Genomic DNA, 21,327 nt, shown 5'->3' with positions numbered 1-21,327 from the left:
TCTCGCGCACACACACACTTTCTTGTACACAGGGAGATTCTCTCTCTCACACACACACACCAGCCATGCTTACCTCTCTCGCTCTTTGACATACACACAGATTCCAACCTGTTGCCTGGTCGCCATGGTGATGAACGTCAGACGTAGAAACACCAGAGTCAATACTCTGTCCTGCTTCACATTGTTAACACATGGAGACCAACCTACATACAGTGCAGTCCAGGCATATTACACACACACACATACACACACATGAAGTGGCACAGACAGTATTATTGCATCAGCACCTACATAAACCAATCAGTGAGTTTGTTAAATAACAGTTGGTGTCTCACTATTGTAGTTTTTATGCGATTGAAAATTGTTTAGAATATTTTATTTTTCTACGTTTTCTTAGTTTGCTTGAATGTCCCACAAATGACTTGCGTTCTGGCCAAATAAGGCACCAAACGCCTGTCAAACTTTGCTCACCGTCTCTCTTATCCTCTCTTCTTCCCTACATATACGTCTCCGCTTGCACGTTTCCTCGTCAATTCGTCTGGCGTGCCCGCGGTCTCATCACCGCCACTTGTGCTCCTCCACTCGACTCTCCCAGATGATGGGGAAGACAGACGGCGACAACTACACACTGGATGACATGTTTGTGTCAAGTGCAGCACAGCGGGAGGGTGAGGGGATGGAGGAGGAGAGGATGAGGAACCGAGCCATCGGAGAGAGTAGGAGGCTGGCTTCCTCTCTGGAGAAATGTCATTACTGCTTCACCAGTCAAGAGCTTCAGAAGCACCTCATAGTGGCAATAGGAAGCAAGGTAAGGCATCGGGGGTGTAGTCTGTTTTGTGACGAGGCGAGGAAGCTTCATTCAGCACTTAACTGATTCATTATTTCCCACAGCTTTTAGCCTTTTCAGAAGTCCCAAATGCATTCTGTTCAAAACCATAACATTTCTGAAGCTGTAATAAGAGATTGTTTTACATTTTTACACTCATGAATTGAAATATTGGTCAGAAAAGTGAGCTGTAAAAAGATGATTTCCAATGTCTGTGATATGTACAGTTTGTATTTGTGCTGTTGTGTCCAGGTGTACCTGAGCCTTCCTGCAGGAGTGTCAATGACAGAGGGACACTGTCTCATCTGTCCTCTCCAGCATCACTGCTCTGCCACCGGACTGGATGAGGATGTTTGGTCAGAAATGCAGGTCAGCCACTCGTGTTTTCCATGTCCACTCTGTCCAGCCTACAGTAACAATGACTCTAGAACCAAATTCAATGACAATGACTGAAATGTCACTCTCCCGCTGTCCTCAGCTATTCCGGCGTACTTTGGTCCGCATGTTTGAGTCCCAGGAGCTGGACTGTGTGTTCATGGAAACACACATGAACCCACGCAGAAGACAACACATGGTCCTAGAGTGTGTCCCGCTGCCCCGGGAGTTGGGTGATATGGCTCCTATATACTTTAAGGTCTGTATCAGTTTTGTCTCTCCACTGCAAAGAGGCCCTTATTGCAGGGATGAGTGAAATATCATGTCAAGTGTAGTCCTACAGCTGTTTCCTGTGTGTCTCCAGAAAGCTATTATGGAGTGTGATGAGGAATGGGCCATGAACAAGAAGGTTGTTGACCTCTCTACGAAAGACGTCCGACATTCTGTATGTTATTGTCTCAAACCCCTTCCTTTCTTCTATTATTTATTATTTATTTTTTACATACATATACATATATATATATATATATATGTATATATGTATCATTTTATTATCCTTTCCTCACTTTTCTGTTTCCTTCCTAGGTTCCTCGCGGTCTGCCCTACTTTGCTGTAGACTTTGGACTCCAGGGAGGGTTCGCTCATGTCATTGAAAATGAGCAAAAGTTCCCCCATTACTTTGGCAAGGTCAGTGTGTGTATGGAGGCTTTTGTGCCTCGTCCATCATGTCGTAGAAATTGCAATAATTTGTTCAAAGAAGTTCCTAAAATACACGACGGTAAGGCCACTTTTCACGCGATAGTATTTTTCTGTTATAACATTTTTATCTTGCCTTCACAGGAAGTGGTTGGTGGCATGATGGATCTGGAGCCACGGCGCTGGAGGAAGTTGATCAGAGAGAATTTTGACGACCAGAGGAAAAAGGTGTTGCAGTTTGCACAGTGGTGGAAACCGTTTGACTGTACCAAGACTGGAGGCTAACTGGACACATCTCTGACGGCCAAGCATGTGTTTATAAGTAGGGAAGAGCCAGTTTGTCACTGTCACATTTAGTTAATGTGGCGCAGACACTTTCACACTGTCGTAAAATTTAGAAAGTTATTATTATGAAGACATTTTACATAAATAAAACAAATTGTCCTTTTTTTATATTAATTCTTATTTGTTTCTTTGTCAGTAAAGCCGGGAATAATTTCTAGCCACAATGCTTTTACAGTGAAAAGCCCTTCTTATTCCTGCATCATGCGTTAATGAAAAACTTGAACAAAAAAATAAACACTTAATTATGTTCAAATCCTTGAAGTACATCAAGTTTTGCCTTTTTTCAGAAACCGGTTGCTATAAAAGGTATACATTACTGGCTCGTGTAAACGCCAGTAAACCTTGTAACAACAAAGAAAAGTGACATATCAAACACAAATAGCTGACTAATTGACGTGTACTGATCAAAAAGTATATCTGCAAGGCACAAACGTCAACAGGGTTTCCTTTCAAGATGATTTTGCACATACTGTAGGTGAGAGAGAGAGAATATATTGTTGCCATACCACTTTTTTTCCTGCATCTCTCACCCCCACTGCTCCAGTCCGGGGATTTCATTTTCGCTCTTTAACCTCATGATCATTTGAAGCTGTCACTTAATTTCTAGAGGTTTCCCACGTGCACACATCCGCACCTGTCACAGAATCGCAGCCCTCGCACCTGACCTGACACGCATGCACTCCTCTCATGAGCAATCAGCTTCCTTGCCCTGGCGTGTGACCTCATCATTTTTTTCCCCAGCGATGCTTTTGGCTGTTTGATTAGCTCATCACTTCAGAGGCCCACCTTGTGTGTCCAGGTTTCATCTCAGACACCACGTGGTGCATGAGTTCATCTGGTTAGTGCCGATTCTGTGCGAATCACAAAAGACGCAGATTTCGATTAGGCTTGTATTGCACTGTTTATGTGGTCACACGGGGAAAAGCTCCAGGGTGAATCACTCTTGCATGGTCTGCCATCAACAGAGACAGTGAATGAATCGGTCCCTCTTACAGAGAATGCTGAGAGAGTATCTGCGCCACTCATAGGAATAAATCCCACTGATCGAGACAGTCAGTACATTGGTTGTAAACGTAAGATGATCTGCGTCTATGATTGTCATTTTTCCCTTAGAGTACAATTGTATTAACTTCTGGGTTATCATTTAAGTAATAAATAAACCACAATTAATGTCTATACATACCGATATGTTCACATGTTTAAAACCACATTTATAGCAGTGTTTCTCTTAACTTGATTCTTGGAAACTACAAAGTTTGAGTTGAGTAATGAAGTGTCATTCAAATATAAATGGTCAACAGTTAGTTGACGGAATAAACAAATGACTTTACCTGAAATCATCCCACTTCAGTGTGTGCACTTGTTTTACGCACACAGGGACATGGAGAGTAATCATTTATGTGTCGTGCATTGCTGTCATTTTAATTTGAATAAATAGAGAAGGCTGTTAAAGAGTTTCAGCACTTGTTCACAATTATGCCACCAAATATTAATAAAATACATATAGAGTACATGCTCATTTCATGTTATGTTATGCACATTTGAACATCTGTTAGTTTCAGAATTACTTGAATTTTGTGACCAATTTGGTAGATAATATGCCTATTTCGGGACACATTGTCAGTAATGCACCCAAGGATCCTCAGACCATTCAACCATTATCGCTACATGCCCTCCCCTGAGGATTATTATGATGACTCCATCATCTCTTTGCTAACACTTGTAAAGATCAAACCATGGTCACCATGATGTCTGCTGCTGGTCAGTGTGTATCGTGTAGCTGCCAAAAAAGAAAAACATCCTGCAATCACAATGCATCTAAACGTAATGTAAGGTCACATCATGATGATATGACTCCAGGAAATTTGACCGCATCTGTAACATGGCTTTCAGGTTAACACGCAACATGCAATTTACTACTCTTGTTTTTAAGAAACCATCCCTCGGGAATGTACAGTCGGTTATTTATGTTGTGCAAGTGACACAGGAGGCCCAGGTTCATGGTTAATAGCAGCAGAGAAGCATGGAGTGATATATGGTTATAGCCAATTAGATTGGCTGGCGGCAGATTTATGACTGAGACTGCGACTCTGACTCTTGACACACATACAAACACACACTAGTGTTGTGTTGCATCCTCTCTCACCGTGCTGTTTCATCCCCTGTAGCTTTGTTTCATTCATTCACACACTCAGGTTCTCTACGTTTTCTAATTTGGCCACATTCTCTACTGCAGACATGCTGCACCAGCAGGAGATATCTATTTTTCACAAAGATAAAATTGTACATCATCAAGTATAGACACAGTGACTATATTGCCCAGCAATTGTGTGTGTGTGTGTGTGCAGAGGTGCAGCCACATCGATGAATATATAACTTGAATTTTTCCTCACGAGTGTCTGCTTATCTCTTAGGCTCCTGTTGTTGACTCGCCGGTGTGTGTCACGGTACTGAACCTCTGTTTATCTTACTACATTCCACAACTACACATATTTCAGGTTTTGATGGCATCGCCGCTGCTCAGTGTGGATGTGATTTTTTACCGCGCCTGAGTTTTATTTTTTTTTGTCTATATATGGGTTTGTCCCTTTTTGCCAGCCTTTATTTAATTTATTGGAAATCTCTATGTGCTCCTGTGCATGTTCCAGCCTTTTAGACTGGTCATATATATCAGGGTTGTACCTGAAATGACACCGTAAATCTGTCTGGAAAACATGCTTGTTATTTCCTCTCAGATGTTTTAAAACTTACTCTGAAATAATGGTGTGTCTGGATTAAAGTGCACTACTGGTTTAGAATGTCTTCTTCATCTTGGCTGTACATGCAATAATACCTACCTACCTACCCCTGCCAATCTATATCTATATCTACCTACCTACCACTAACTATCATACATATCCCTACCTATCTATATCTACCTCCCTATATATCTATCTATATATACTGTAAATCGGCTGTTGTGTAAATCACTGTTTTTTTTTGTGTGGACGTTGGTGGGGAGTGACATGAACTACATGTAAGACAGACAGGTTCCCTCTGCATATAGGTTCCATCAGTTCATTTCATTTTACACTATATCACTAAGATGTTGTGAGATACACCTGGGAATACACTTTACGATCTACTCTAATTTCCTGATAGCAGCCTGCCAGCTCCAGGCACTCCCTCAGCTGTTGGCCTTATCTTCTATCTACTGCAACAGTATTCATTCCAATGTAGTGTTGGTTTTATTAAATGCCCACATTATTACTGATGGATAGCAGACAGATTGCTAAGAGCAAGCAGCCAGATAAGGGAAAAAGAGATGGAGACTACAGTGTGTGTGTGTGTGTGTGTGTGTGTGTGTGTGTGTGTGTGTGTGTGTGTGTGTGTGTGTGCGTGCGTGCGTGCGTGCGTGCGTGCGTGCGTGCGTGCGTGCGTGCGTGCGTGCGTGCGTGTGTGCGTGCGTGTGTGTGTGTGTGTGTGTGTGCGCACAGGCTATGTGGGAGAGAAAGAGAGAGTGTGTGGGGTGTGTTTGAGTGAGAGAAGGAGTAGAACTCTGGGCAGTGTGCTGTGTTGGGGTCAGGCTGCTCCACAAAGTCAAATGAATTAGTCGGCACCTCCAGGAAATTACACAATGTGCATGTGTGCACGCTACGCACACTTTGAATGATGCATCTTGTCTGTTCCAGCGCTTGTCCCTTTGGGGGCTTTAATGAACAGACATGCGCTGCCAATTGAGGTCAAGGTCATATCTGTGATTAGTGCCAGACACATGTAGCATCATCCTGCTCTGTGATGGGAGGCAACAAGCATGTACCACTGTTGTACCGCTGCTGCCAGCTCCATTAGCTGCCTGTGACGCCATATTTGTCCTTGTAAGCCCATGTTGAACACACTTGGCACATGGCCGCATCTTTGGCCTATTTGCCATGACTATAGTGTGATTACTGTCAGATGTTGCCCGGTTCACATTTATTAAAACATCTGCAAAACTGCTCAGGTTCACTTTTTTAGCATCCACTTTTGCACGGTTACTCATCAGATATTACTTTACTAATACCTAGATGAAATGGGCTACTAACCTATGATTCAAAGGTGATTTTCACTCTAATGTGTGTGTTTTTTTTTTACAGTGTTCCAGATTAATTTACACAGAAACACAATTCTGTAATAATCTCACATGTATTATCTTTTTTTTTTAAACCAGTATTTTACATACAGACCCTGCAATTGTGAAGATAATTTGGAGTATGTGTATGTGTGGACAGGAGGCAGAAAAAATAGGCCTCTTATGGAAGTGGTTAATTAAGTGTGTTGCCAACCAAGATGACACTACTGTATCACAAACGAAGAATAAAGAAGAAGAATCACTATAGCTCAGTGTACTATAGCATTGTCAGATATTGATATTACAATCTTGAGTATGGACATTACAGATACTAGATACAGATCAACACATTTGTGCTGATCCAGTGATCCAGTGATTTTGGATCAATACCCATATTGGGTACTATTGTTCCATGGCTTCACCACTAGAAAGAAAGACAACTTTTATGTGACCAAAAAGAACTGGAAGAGAAATTCTGGATAAGATGGTGAGATTGGCCAATGAATCAAATCTTTATGACATGTGCTATATGTGACTTTTTAATTTAAAATCAATCTTAACACACAGCATCCTGTGACCTCTCTTTTTTGTTATTCTCAGGTCTCTATCTATCTATCTATCTATCTCACCCACCAACCAACCTTTTTTTAATTTTTCAGTCGAGCAGCACAGCGCGCCGTTGCGCACATGTACGCGCGCGCCGGCACACTGCTGCTTTCATCAACGGTGAGCGCTGCTGTTGGCTGGTCTCTCTCTCTCTCTCTCTCTCTCTCCCATCCCGCGCTCTGATCTTTAGTCGAGCCACCTCTCTGCCCAGCATCACACTTTGGGCCACGACCACAAGGCGACAAAAAGCCGAGGGCCAGCGTAGGAGGGGGACCACAGGTGTGTGTCTGTTAAAGACAGCGATAGAGATTATGGCTGAACGGTGAGCCAGGAGAGGACTTCACACACACACACACACACACACACACTCACAGAGAGCAGAAGCGCTGGTGTCGCAGAAGACGTGGACGTGGAGAAGGGACACAGGAGGAGACGGAGACGCGCGCAGACGCATCTGCCTTGCTTTTGGGGCATTTCTCTCGTGCAGAGGTGGGGTTACGAAGACGTGCGCCCCGCCACGTCCCTCGGATGCTAAAAATTCACGCTCCGCGCGAGAGGAAACATGTGTCGGAATTACCGCGCGTGACCAGCAACATTTGATGCAGTTTTCAGGTCTATTCATTAAAAGCATCCTCTGTGCGGGGAAGGAAAGGAGCTGCAGCCTTGACTTGTTTTGGTTTTTTTTTGGAGGGGGGAAACAGGGTGACATCCCCTCTTCACCACCACCACCACCACCTCCTCCTCCTCCCACCCTTACATAAATGTTTGCGTGTCGTTAGTGCTCTAGTTTTCGGTCGACCCCCCCACACCCACCCGCCCTCTCCCCCTCATAGAGACTCACACGGAGACAGTCGCATTTCCTTTACGCACACATAATCACAGGCACACCTGACCTGCACATCCTCTTTACGCGCCCGCACCTGCAAACAACATGCATACATAATTACGCAGACACACTCACCCCCTCCTCACCCATCCAACCCTCTCACCCCAAATTCTGATGACTCCCCGGCGTAGAGGTGGACGTGGTACGAAACCGGCTGGAGCATCATCATCATCGTCCTCAACACTGCCACTGTCATCCTCACCAACCTCCTCCTCCTCCTCCTCCTCACCACCACCACCACCATCGCCATGTCCTCGTCGTCGCGCAAGATCTCCTCCGAGTCCTTCAGCAGCTCAGTGGGCTCCGACTGCGGGCTCGAAAGCCCCGGGGGAGACGGAGGGGACGGCGGTTTGGAGCCGGCGGAGGAGAGCCGAGGCTGCCCCTTCGCCTCCTTAACGTCTTCCCACAGAGCGGTGCTGTGGAACGGCCGCAGCCTCGCCGAGAGGTCGGTGTGCCCGGCGGGTGAGCAGCAGCAAGGACCCGCTGGACCTCACAAGAGGGTCACCAGGAGGAGACGAGTGAACCTGGACTCACTGGGAGAGAGCCTGAAGCGACTGACCTCACCCACGGTAGGCCTTAACTGTACCTTTAACATAAAACCAGACATATGTTTTAATGTTATGGCTACGCACACATACACACATGCTGGCTTTTACATTCTTTGTGTGGACACTCATAGACATAATACATTCACTCACCCCCTTACCCCAACCTTAACCATCACAACTAAATTCCTAAACCTTAACCTAATTCTAACCCTAACCCCTAAAACCAGGTCTCAATCCTCAAAAAGCCTGTTAAAGTTGTGTGGACCAGCCAAAATTTAAGACACACACACACACACACAGTTATTCTTCTTGGGACATCACATTGACTTTCATTTATTATCCCCTACCTTAACAATAACCATTTAATGCTCAAATTTAATCTTAATTTAACCGAAAATTAAATCTTAGGTTTATATTAGGTTTTGCCTAGTTAGGACCAGGTGTTGGTCCCTATAAGGACTACTCGTCCTGGCAACATCAGTGTTGATGCCAAAAAAGGTCATAAAGAGGTAACAAATGGAAGCATGTGCGCACACACGTGTATTAACCGTATGCATTCCCTCACTCCTTACCCTAATCTTAACCATCACAGCTCCATGTCTGAACCCTGACATAAACCTAATTCTAACCTTAACCCATAAACTTTTATTTAACATGTGGCAGAATGTGAAGCTCTCTGCTCACCCCTCGTTTTCCCAAGTGCATCAGGAAACTATGGTGGCCTTTTAACTAGCATATACTAGGATTACTCCTTTGCTCTGTATATGAAAACACATTTTAAAGTGAAGTAATTATGCTCTTATTCAGACATATTAATGGTGGTATATTCAATGTCTGCCAAGAAATCAGGCTAAATATTAAACACTCGACCTTTAAGATATTTCAAATAACACATATTGTACATAAAATGGATATGTTTCTTGGAAATGACTGGTTTACTAACTTTAAAGAATATTTGGTCTGACATACCTGGCTGTAAAAATGATCGGGAAATATATTTCGCACAAATTTGCTCTTGTCATCATTTATATTGTTATGAGCCACAGTGTTTGTATTTAAAATATATGTCCCTGTGTTTAAGGTTGGGGAAACATTGATGTTCGGGCGGTAGCATAACTGACTGCAAAAAAATTAAATAAGATGCAAATGTCCATTTTACATAACCTCGCTTGCTTACAGGGATACAAAGGTGTCTTTTCTTTTACAGAGATGACTTTGAATACAAGTAGAGTTGATGTGGTTGGATAATAGTGTTTGTGGACAAGGAACAACACATTATTTTGGAATTGAAAAATATTTTTGGGTAATATATAAACAGATCACCACAAACAAACAGATAATTGCCTTTAATGTTATGGTCGATCGGTGGAGGCTGTCTTCAAAAAGTTGTACTGCTATAACCATTATGAACGACTCTCTCATACACTAAAGCGTCTTTGTCAGTGTTGCCAAATTGTGAAATTATTAATTATATCATGTTCTACACATTAGAGCCTCTTAGATTTGTATTTGGTATTTTTTTTCTCCAAATAACTGTTCCTCATTCATCCAAAAATCTGCTGCGACCACAACAATAGGGCTTCAATAGAACACACTTGTCATTGCCATGGGAAAAGTCTGGATTCAAACTATTCCACCACAGTTATACAGTCTATTTTTTAATATCATGATATGACGTGTGCTGTGCTGTCCACCAAAAAATGCTTCTTTCATCTTTCGCCACTAATAGCCTGAATCATCTGACAGATTATATAATAAACATGTTGCTGTGAGGAATAGAGAGATATACCCATGCCTTTGCCTTGTCTGTGTATATGATGTGAAGAGTGTAGCGGATGAACCTGTTACTGTGTTTGTGTTTTTCTTCTTTCTATGTCTCAGGCTCTAATGTAATAAAGTTGCTATTAGAACTGAGCACGATTGTGATAGATGGTATAAGATTAGGACATTTGCTGTGGCATAGTTAGGCTTTGATAGCATCTCCTGTAATGTGGCTTCTGCTGCTACACTAAAATATACAGAGAAGTACAGACAGGTGGACAGATGTTGACGATGTCGAGAGATTCATGCTGCAATCACAATAAAGCAGATTCTAGTGGCATTAAGATGAATGCCAATTAGCCAATTACAAGACTTCAAAAACACTGTTAAAAGAAAAGAAAATACTGTTTCTTTATGATTTATGATAAACTGTTGGTAGTGTGGTCCAATAGCCTGCCAAAGAACATTTCCCACATTTACAAAGAGATATCTGTTTCCCCCACAGTAATTTTTTTTTTTTAGTACTTTATTTATAGATTTTCAATTTATGAAACAAAGAAAAACAAAGATACAATGTATTAATAACTCACCCCATCCCACCCACAAAGGCTCGAGAGAAAAGAAACAACAAAAAACAAACAAACAGACCAACTAAATATATGCTCAGTTTAATCGAGCTAAGGCCGTAGTCCGACTAAGGCCATAGTCCGATTAAGACAGGCAACCGGACAACTTGACTTGAGGTCCAGAGATGGAGGTGTAATGTTTGTGTGGCTTTTTATTCAGTGATAATCAACATTGTTGAGATACCAAGAGAAGAATCTTTTGTGGTACAGATTGCTTGACTGACAGGTGCATTAGCCAATCACAATCAGGCATGATTTTTTTCCTTTTACTAAACACTAAACACTTAAAACTTCGCCATGTTGGCAGGAGCAAGGAGACAAATAAGATGAGGGATTCATGATAGATCAAACAAAACTCTTCAGCCCTTCTGCAGTGGCTCCTTATAGCTTTGTATTAAAACACAAAAAAAACCCATTATTAATATTTTGGGCATCTCATCCAATTTCTATGTCAAATGTGATATTGAAAACCAACCTAAACTCGACAAAACCTTTCCTGTCCTTCTTTGGATCCACATATTCACTGTGCGCCGGGCAGGTTTTCTTGAGCATGAACTACATAAAATCCAAATATTGCTTTATTTATTTCAAAATGGGTTACTTTTAATTTCATTAATTTCCACAAACAATGGAAGGTCTAGGTTTACATAAGTCTGTGTATTTGAAAGTATTTTTTTTTTCACTTTATAAAAGGTTGGCCGAAAACAGCAATGAAAAGTTTTCTTTTTGTAGTTCTTAATGCAACAAACTATCATTATTTTGTATGTAGTACATCTGTATAAAAAACTTTTATGTGATATTATCTTAATTTTAGGGGTCAAATGGGTTTTTCGGCCTCAGAGGGAACATACAATGGCTCTTTGCATAACAAAGGTTGGGTACCCCTGTTCTAAGAGCACTGCTGTGTTTTCTTAGTAGAATACAAGATGCAAATTATTTTATTCAAACATGTAACAGCTCAGCCATCGTGCTCCTGCTCCTGGGAGCAATAGATGTGACATACTGTAGAAGTTCATAGAGCAAAGTAGTGTCCATCAGTCTTTTTACTACCCAGGCACAAACTTGCATTTTAATGACATTGAACAGCTAAAATATTCTAACGTTGTATATTGGCGAGGGCTTGTTAAGTCAGCTGCACTTCTGTTTGTTTACCTGTAAGTACAATTACAGGCACCAGCTGGTCATAAATCGAGCCTTGAAAATACAGGTTTAAACATGTAAGAGTCATTATGTGCTTTGATCACAAGGGAACGATCGATGTCCACAAGGGTAAATGTCTGTTAATAGTGGTGGTTTCATAAAAAAATCCAGAAACAATCATTGCTGCAATTAGCAGGAAGATACAGAAGCAAATTAGCCAAAGCACACATATATACACACACACGTAAACAGGAATACACACACACACACACACACACACACACATAGCGGTTGCGTGCTGTTGATTGCAGTGGACCGTGACAGAGAGAACAGTGCCTACTCTTTGTGTTGTCTTCACCCTGACCACACTGGCCTAGAACACACACACACACATTTCTCTCCCTCTCTGAGCTACATGGACTGTGGTCATTAGCTTAGTGACCCATAATACTGATCAAAAGGCTTTGAGTGATGGGCACAAATGTGAAAGGTGTGATACAAGTGTGCTTAAACATTTATAGCTGTGGTCTTTGGTCGTTTGTAACCATTGTTTAGTGTTAGTAGGGTAGGGTGGGCTGTACGTTTGTTTTATTTTCACCTCTGTCATTCCAAAAGTATTGTTCTCCGTGTAGTGTGTCATTGCATATCTGATTAACACCTTCTTTTCATATGCGGTAACAATACCACAATAATGAAAAAGTTTCACACTCATCGACAAAGTTAATTATAGCGATACAATTTCAGATAATTAAAGAAACTAAGCTCCCGAGTGACAGTCGAAGAAACCAGTCGGTCGTGCATTTAAAAAATACTCAAATAGAGAAACAGCTCACAAATCAGAGATTCTTACTGTATTTTGCACGCAAAAGGAAAAACATGACAAATCCTCAGTTCAAATTGAGTCTGCACATTAATTGTGAGCGATATCAAGTTAACACATGGTTTTATACACACATTCAGCCTCAGTTTCCCACAGTGTTTGTACCCTTCCCCCCTTTTTTTTGCAAGGTTAACAATTGCAAATCTGTCCTTTACTTTTTGAGTTCTGCTGCCCAGAGTCAAACAGACTAAGATGGTGGAAAGCTGCCTCCTTGCAGGTAGTAACAAGGCAATGCTCACAAAAACACACTCAACAGAAAAGTTCAGCGGCCTCCCCGAAGTCAGCAAATCGAGCAATGGGCAGAGCATCATGGGTGTTTGTGTCTCCGTCACTCCTGCAGTGTGAACTGCACAGCAATCCTGCACTCGGCTTGACAGCACAGTGCTTCATCGTCTCATTATTACAAAAAGAAAAATAATTATTTTCCTTGTACGTACGTTATCGCTTTGCCTGCGCTCTGACTGAGAGGCCTGATACGTCTCATGCTGAGGTTCATCTTGGTGGCGTCTCATCTTGTGTATGAGGTTCCATTTGCTGTAATAGTGGTGGCTGATTTCCAACTGTGCTGAAGCATCAGTACCAACTGCTTTGGGATCACAGACCACCACTGCTAACTGTATTGAAATTTGGCAATAGAAATAAAGGAAAGGAAGTGAGTACACTGTACTGTGTGTGTGTGTGTGTGTAAATTGTTCACACACTCATCTACAGTTAAAGCCTAAGTCATCCTTATATGGAGAGAAATCAATGCAGAGTTAGTTATCAGAGTGAGGGATAGTGATTTGGATGAAGATGAAGGAAACTCACTGTGATTACAAGATATTGTTTAAACACATTACTCAGCTAATGCCATTCAATATAACATGGCTCTGTCGCGTTGCGTGTTCTCACGGCTTATTCTCGATCGCTCTGCTACCAAATAACCAAATCCTACCATCCAGGCACGACACGACTGTGTGACTGAGTGAGATTAATGTGTTTGAGGGGGTATGAAGTTGTGTGTACAGTAAACATGCCAGCAATTGTAACAATGCCGGCTAATGATGATGCATGTGTGCGGTGTGTTTGCATATATGCGTGTGGCTGATAACAGTCTGGGCCTGCGTGCTTGGCCATGTTGTTGGAACAATGTGTGCGCACATTGACATGTGACGTGTGACTGTCCCGTGGTAAATGAGTGGCTGAATCAAGGACATCGTTAGAGGGGGCTGCTATGGGAAAGCACTGTTTGTGTTATCGCGTGTGTGCACACGCAAGTGCTGTTCACGTCTGATTGCAATTTCCCTGTCAATCTACAATCGCTGTTTGATTTGTGGTAAATAAGTCAAGCTCATAGATTAAAAAATGGAATGCAAAGATGAGAACTAAACGATACAAACGGTTTTTTAATGTGTTCCTATGATTGTTTTCATTATCAAATAATCAGTCGCTCTAGTGACGAGCATGATTTCTCTCACAAATAGTCAGAATGTGGTCCTCTTGCTCTGTATCTTGTATCCATCTTTGCTGCTAAGCTGATGTGTGATTCACTGGAGCTTAAACAGAAAATATTATATATACATATATATATGTATATATATATATATATATATATATATATGTGTGTGTATATATATATATATATATATATATATATATATATAGTATAAGACGCACGCGCACACACACACACACACACACACACACACAGCTTGCTCCAGTATCGGTCCAGGATGGGCAGAGGCCTCAGAGTGACCTCTCCAGCTGGCACACCATGTTCTTGTACTGTCACTATAGTCTGGCATTTGAGCCACATCACATATAATCACATTGGACCTGCCTTCACAAGCTTAGTCTCTGCATCCAGTGTACTGCCGCTAGTGCCGGTCCCAAGCCCGGATAAATGGCAGGGTTGCATTTAGAAGGGAATGAATCGTAAGGAAAAACAAATATCACTCCACTGGGGCCCTAGAGAGGGAGAAATCAAAAGAAGACAAAACAGTTATTATCATTGGTGTCAAGTTATATTTTTGCAGACCTAGGCAAGAAGGATTATGAAACAAAAAGGAAATTGATGTCACATTCAAAAGATGTCACTTTGAATTTACATGGACTTTTTCACTACTCAGTAAATTTAAAGCAACTCTAAAAACGTCTAGCACCAAATACCCCGTGGAATAGAGTTAATTTGAACCCTTTTAGTGGTATTTTAACAATAACATAATTTTAAGTATATTCTATATATAAATACAGTATATAATATATGTTTGGCAGAAGATATAAGCATTTATGACAACTGTTTTATGAGCAATATGAGAAAAAGCCCATCTATCCACATCAATAATAATAATCTCTGTTCTATTCAAGTGTCCCACCAAGAAAGGAAAATGCAAATCTCTGTTCACGGTGAAATATTTGCATATTGCACACATTATTGAACATTTATTTATAGGGTTAAGCGTCTAGCCTGAATACAAATGCACATTGGTCTATGTGTCTAATGTACTGACTTCTTCTTGCAGACACAGACCATTCAACTGGCTCTACAGCGAACTCTGCAGTTCTACAGACAGCAAGAGATCAGGTAACGCTGTCACTTGTCGTCTCCTTAAGTGGTTCTTCTTCTTTTTTTTCTCTCCTCTTTTATCATTCTCCGTGCTCAGCTGCTCCCCCTGTCACTTACTGTCTCGCTGGTGTCTTCTCTTGGCATCCCATCACTCATAACTGCACTCACTCTTTGCCTCTTTATACCCTCACTTCTCAGTCTGTGAGTCGGTCGGTCAGTCACTCAGTCACCCAGCGGACAGACAGACAGACAGGCAGGCAGACAGACAGACAGACACCTCCATCTCTTGTCTTTGCCTCCCTCTCACTGTTAAAACAGTAACACAAAACACTAGAGCTGCAACTAACGATTATTTTCATAATCGATTAATCACGATTATTTTTCTCGATTAATCGAGTAATCGTTTGGTCCATAAAATGTCAGAAAACGTTAAAAAATGTTGATCAGTGTTTGTCAAACCTGGAAATAATGAGGTTCTCAAATGTCTTGTTTTGTCCACAAACCAAAATGATTAACTTTCAATGATTTCTTTGTTTTATGGAGCAAAGAAACAAAGAAAATATTCCCATTTAAGAAGCTGAAACAAACAGAAATCTTGTTTTAATAATGAAAAAGGCTTCAAACGGATGAATCGATTATCTAAATAGTTGATGATTCATTTAGGAATCGATTAATCGAGTAAGTGTTTCAGCTCTACATAACAAAAAAGAAAATGCAATGCAAAAAAAAGTTCAAACTGGGCCTGTGTGTTTTATTACATTTTGGTTTTAAACAAAAGTAATTATATGTGTTGCTCTTCCTTAATTACCATTGTTAGGACGACCTCTACCACATTTCCCGGCCTCTCTGTCATCCAGCTGCCTCTGTGTCCGGCTGATCTCATGACTAATCGTGGCTTACCCTGCCCATGTGTCTGCTTGGGTTTGTGTTTTTGGCAGGTGTCAGGAGGTCAGCACTGAGGACCGGCGACGGGAAAAGAGAGAGGAGAAGTGTCCATTTCTAGAAAACTCTGGTTCAGAGGAAGATGTCCTACAAATCCTGCAGTACATGGCCACCATACTGGGTAAATCATGAGACATGTGGGGGGGAGTGATTGTGGGAAAGAGACGAACGGAGAGTTGTGAGGCTACACAGTGTACACATGACAGTGTGGTTGGTGTGGTGGTTTGTGTGTATATGCTGTTGTATTACAGTGTTTCAGGCTGGGTTGTTCATATGTTATTACTGAGGATTGAACTCTTATATCACATAGTAGTGTCACATATATGCGCACACACAAGTTTACACACAAACAGGTATCTGACGACTGTTTGGTCCATAATGATTTTGTTTCTTATATGGAGCAAAGAAACCAGAAAACGTTCACATCTAAGAAGCCGAAAAAACATCAGAAAACTTGTTTTAATTCTTTTGCAAACACCTAAACTAAAATAAAAATAGTAGACAATTAAGTTAGTAATTGATTAATAATCGATTCATTGAGTAATTGTTTCAGCCCTCGTGAAAACAAAGCGTTATTCCTAACCTCATCCATAACCAGTTAATGCCTTATCTCAACCTATCCAAAATTTAAATTTTAGATCTAAACTTAACCACTTCCTCAGAGATGAGGTTCTGTCTCATTAAGATCAAATGAAAGTACACTCACTTACACACACACACACACATTTTCTCTCTCTGTCTCTGGTGACAAAATATTTTGGGTATAAATAAATATAAATATCTTAGAACAAATTAAAGTAAAGAGCATATTTCCATATCCTTAATTCTTTCCACTGTAATTTCCATACACAGACTTTTAATCCGAGTTTGAGTTCATCTTTCAATTCATGCTTCCCAGCATGTGGTTACTTATATTATCTGGATTTAGTTTGTTTGATTTCTGGCGTCAGATTTTATTAATATTTATTAATATTTATACATTTCTTATTTTGGTATAATCCCTTAATCCTATTTTTACATGTGAAATTATTATCTCATCCATATTCATTATTTGAGCAAACCTTTGATGTGTGATATTTTCTGTGCCTGATATGTTGAAATAATCTTTTATTGAATTTAAATCTTGGCAGACGTAACAGTAATGGAAATTATTATACACACAGTGTTCAAGTACAGATTTCTGCATGTGGAAATAAAACTAAAAGACAGTGAACCACGTTGTGAACAATGTGCAGTATTTATTTTGTTGTTCAGTTTAATCCTGTATTGAAGACATACATGTTTTCCCTTGTCTCTTTTCTAGGAGTGCCATTCTGTGAGCTGCGGGAACATTTTGGAGAGGAGTTCTTCGGCCTCTGCTTTGAAGAAAACGAACGAGTGCTTCGAGCTGTGGGCGGGAACCTCCAGGACTTCTTTAATGGCTTCGATGCCATTTTAGAACACATACGCACCTCCACCGGACGCCGTGCCTCGTCTGAGAGCCCCTCCTTCCAGTGCAACGATCCCAACGAGGAGGAGAAATGGAGGAGAAAGTTGGACAAAGTTGGAGAGCGAGTAGAGAGAGGAAAGGTGTTAGTTCTTCATTGTTTCAACCCTGCTCCTGTTGTTGGGTTGGTCATGCCAGGATTGATCAGAGCTGTTGCCAGGCGGATCTATCATTCAGAGGTTGAGGTGGAAGAGGTGCCACCTCTAACTCCTTTGCTGCCCAGTGAAGACACAGGCCACACAGATGGTGATTCCACAACCCCCACCCCAACTGCATCCCCCACTGCCTCACCCTCCTCATCCCCATCTCCTCCGTCTCCTTTTCCGACCTCTGTTCCCACAGTTTGCCTGTCCTTCCAAATACATGAGACACACGGTCCTTCCCTCTCCTCCCTCCAAACCGCAGCTTCAGGGAGCACCAAACGTCCTCCTCTCTCACTGTCCACCAACCCCAGTGATCTGCGCATTGGCCTGGCCACATTTTGCCGTGCCTTTCCGTTCCACCTCGTCCTGGGACCGGGTATGGAGCTACTGCAGCTTGGAGAAGGACTGAGGAGACAGGCTCGCATTGAGACTCACCGGAGCCTCTCATTCAGAGACTGTTTTGAGATCGTCTCACCCAAGATGGAACCTTCATTCCAGGGCATCCTGCTGAGGCTTGCATCCCCATTTACCATTCGCACCAGGCCTGATACCACCCAGACTGATATCAAGGAGAAGGTAAAGATGTCACACATAACCCATGACACTGTTTAGAACCCATTTTTCATATTTTAAACAATTGTTTGCAAAGAATAGTTTGTACAGTGTGCTGTCAGATCATGTGCACACGACTTTCAACACGTTCGTAGCAAGCCACACTTACTTCCTCTCATCTGCACAGCTGAACAATCGTGGTGTGAATGATAGACTGTTTTAAAGTGGTAACACTGATGGTTGAGGACAGTGTGTGGGGAAAGGTTTCCAAAGATGTGACCATCCAATATGCAGCCGTGATGGCATTCACTGCTTGCAACAGACAGATACGACATTTCAATCAAAAACACAACACTGTGGTATGGTACGGAGCTGTATGTGAATTGGGAATGGTGGTGCCAATGTTGTGCTTTAGTAACCTTCGCATGACCATCATGATAATCAGTCCGCCTGGATTTATTTAGATTTTATGGCTGTAGAATTGTCAAAAAAAATGTTCAATAAGAGAGTGCTTCTGCCCCTTTTTCACAAACGTGTGATGTGCTGGCGTAATAACAAGAATATACGATACGATACGATACGATACGATAAGATAAGATAAGATAAGATACAATATACCTTTATTGTCCCACGATGGGGATTACAGCAGCAAAGATATAGTCACACAGCAAAAGAAAGTCACACAAATTATAAATGATATATACATTTGCACAGCAAACAAGGAACAGCAACAACAGGTGCACCGTGGTGCATAGAATTGTGACAGCGGATGAGAGAATTGAGTATTATAGGGATCACAGTGGTGAGTGGGTCTGCTTGGAGCACTGCTGGTTGTTGTAAAGTCTTCCTGCTAAAGTCAGCAGGAAGGAAGGACCTTCGATATCTCTCCTTCACACACTGGGGGTGAAGGAGCCTGTCACTGAAGGAGCTGCTCAGTGCTGTGACAGTGACCTGCAGGGGGTGAGAGTCATTCTCCATCAGTGATGTTAGCTTTGCTATGGGTGTAAAGCTCTATTTCTCTGCTTTGTCTGGCATCCATCCATCTTCTACCACTTTCTACCGGTTTTTATACACTCTCAGCTGACATAGGGCGAAAGGCGGTGTCACACCCCGGACAGATCGCTAGTCCATAGTTTGGGAATTTTCTAGATATCACAAACAGTCTAGGAGTTACGGTCAAGACAAAGAAGGGAAAACAAACAAACATATTCTTTATTCTTTAACTGTCCAACTCCAAGCTGGTGATGTGTTTGTGGGAGTGAGCACTGCACTGGTTCCAATTTGCCAGAAACAATTGATCAGTTGGAGTTGTGTACGCCATATCCAGTTATTTACTGGATATATTGATTGCGCCTGCAGGCTGTCAGTGACAGAGCCAAACATCCTAATGCTGAACAGAACTGACAGAGAGGAAATTGATCAGACCAGCTGCTGTGCTGGTGATGGCTTCAGCCCCCACCAGGAACTGAGGAAACAGAGGTTTTGCGTGAACGCCAAACAGTCAGCCACTAATATTGACTATACTGACATGAAAGGCATTAAAGATTTAAGTATTTATTGTTTACAGCTGTCAAATATGGTCAAAATCACTGGATCGGATATTGGACAGATAAAAATGTAAAATCCGATCCAATCCAAAAATCCTATATCCCTTCACATTCACTATGCACTATTTACATTCTAATGTAAATAGAAATCAGCAAATACATTTTAGCGTTTAGTTTATTTCTACTTTTTGGGAGAACAATATTTGTGGTCTAAAATGACTGATATCAGTATCGATGTCGCTCACAAAAAAAGTGGTATGGTCCCATCCCTACTCAAAAATACTTTCTCTTTAATGGACCTCCCTTAAAAAATTCAAATAATCCAGATGTTACTCTCCTTCCTCTGTTTCAATTAGTCTTACATGTTTACAGTAGCATGTGTGGTATGTTGTACGTCTCTGTGTGTTGTGGCTCTTCACATCTGTTTCGCTCCTTGGTCTCATGTACACTCCACTGAAAGTGTCACCAGTGCTCAATTTCAGTTGGAAACTGCTTTTCAGGCACCAAACCTTTTCAGCTCGATACTTGAGAGATTTGCGTTGCAGTGTGTGTGCGTTTGTGGAGAAGGGCAGGCGGACATTGTGTTCTTTTATATTTGCCTTATGTATCTTCTGTCACCTGGGCAGAGAAGCAGAAAATGGACACAGGGAAAGAGAAGGATAGGTTGACATTTTCACTAGAAAGGGCAACGAGAGATGGCGACAGGCCAATGTAAAGAGGCCACACTTCCCTACTGCACTCTGTGTGTGTGTGTGTACTTGTATTTGTTGCCTCCTTAGGACCTTTTCTGGCATAAACACTGACCAGTAGTCCCCATGGAGACCAAAACCTGGTCCTAATGAGGCAGAACCTCATTTCTGTGGAAGTGGTTAAGTTTAGGGCTAAGATTTGAATTGCGGTTAGTTTAAGATTATCTATTAACTGGTTTTTGGTTAAGATGAGGGATAATACTTTGTTCAGGCTGTCCCAATGAATGGAAGTCAAGGCATTGTCCTTAAAAGGATAGCTGTGTGAACTTGTGTGTGTGTGTGTGTGTGTGTGTGTGTGTAGTGGATTTACAGTTTGACTTCTTCCCAGTGTTTGTCCAGATACATGAGTTGTGTTAGAAACATCCATAGGGCTCCTGAAAAGGTCAAATTGCTTCTCAGTCTGTCTCCGCTTAGTGTGAATGCTTGGTCAACATGTAGGGAAGTGGACACACAGGACACAGTGTCAAAGCACTCCTCTAACCAGTCTTTTTCTTCTCTTCTTCTTCATCTTCTTCTTTTTCTTTAGTGTTTGTTCACACCCGTAATGATACTGTAAGCAGTACCATTATGTTGTTACGCTGTTC

At 41.7% G+C, this 21,327-nt stretch overlaps 2 protein-coding genes across 2 annotated transcripts in view; both read left to right on the top strand.

Moving 5' to 3' along the window:
- Positions 1-2,497, top strand: part of cwf19l2 (CWF19 like cell cycle control factor 2) — a 17,934-nt gene extending 15,437 nt beyond the window's left edge. The window contains exons 14-19 of the mRNA XM_058634715.1: positions 596-808; positions 1,079-1,195; positions 1,305-1,460; positions 1,566-1,646; positions 1,787-1,888; positions 2,042-2,497. Of these exons, the coding sequence (XP_058490698.1) occupies positions 596-808; positions 1,079-1,195; positions 1,305-1,460; positions 1,566-1,646; positions 1,787-1,888; positions 2,042-2,182 (810 nt within the window). The 3' untranslated portion in view covers positions 2,183-2,497. The remainder of the gene's footprint in view (positions 1-595; positions 809-1,078; positions 1,196-1,304; positions 1,461-1,565; positions 1,647-1,786; positions 1,889-2,041) is intronic.
- Positions 2,498-7,128: 4,631 nt separating this feature from the next.
- gucy1a2 (guanylate cyclase 1, soluble, alpha 2) overlaps positions 7,129-21,327 on the top strand; it is a 33,789-nt gene continuing 19,590 nt past the window's right edge. Inside the window, exons 1-4 of the mRNA XM_058634714.1 lie at positions 7,129-8,393; positions 15,281-15,342; positions 16,263-16,387; positions 17,570-18,471. Of these exons, the coding sequence (XP_058490697.1) occupies positions 8,073-8,393; positions 15,281-15,342; positions 16,263-16,387; positions 17,570-18,471 (1,410 nt within the window). The 5' untranslated portion in view covers positions 7,129-8,072. The remainder of the gene's footprint in view (positions 8,394-15,280; positions 15,343-16,262; positions 16,388-17,569; positions 18,472-21,327) is intronic.

The sequence above is a fragment of the Solea solea genome, chromosome 7 (assembly GCF_958295425.1).
Source record: "Solea solea chromosome 7, fSolSol10.1, whole genome shotgun sequence".
NCBI classification, from domain to species: domain Eukaryota; kingdom Metazoa; phylum Chordata; class Actinopteri; order Pleuronectiformes; family Soleidae; genus Solea; species Solea solea.
The sequence above is the reverse complement of the archived record's forward strand: the minus strand, read 5'-3'. Positions and strand labels throughout refer to the sequence as shown.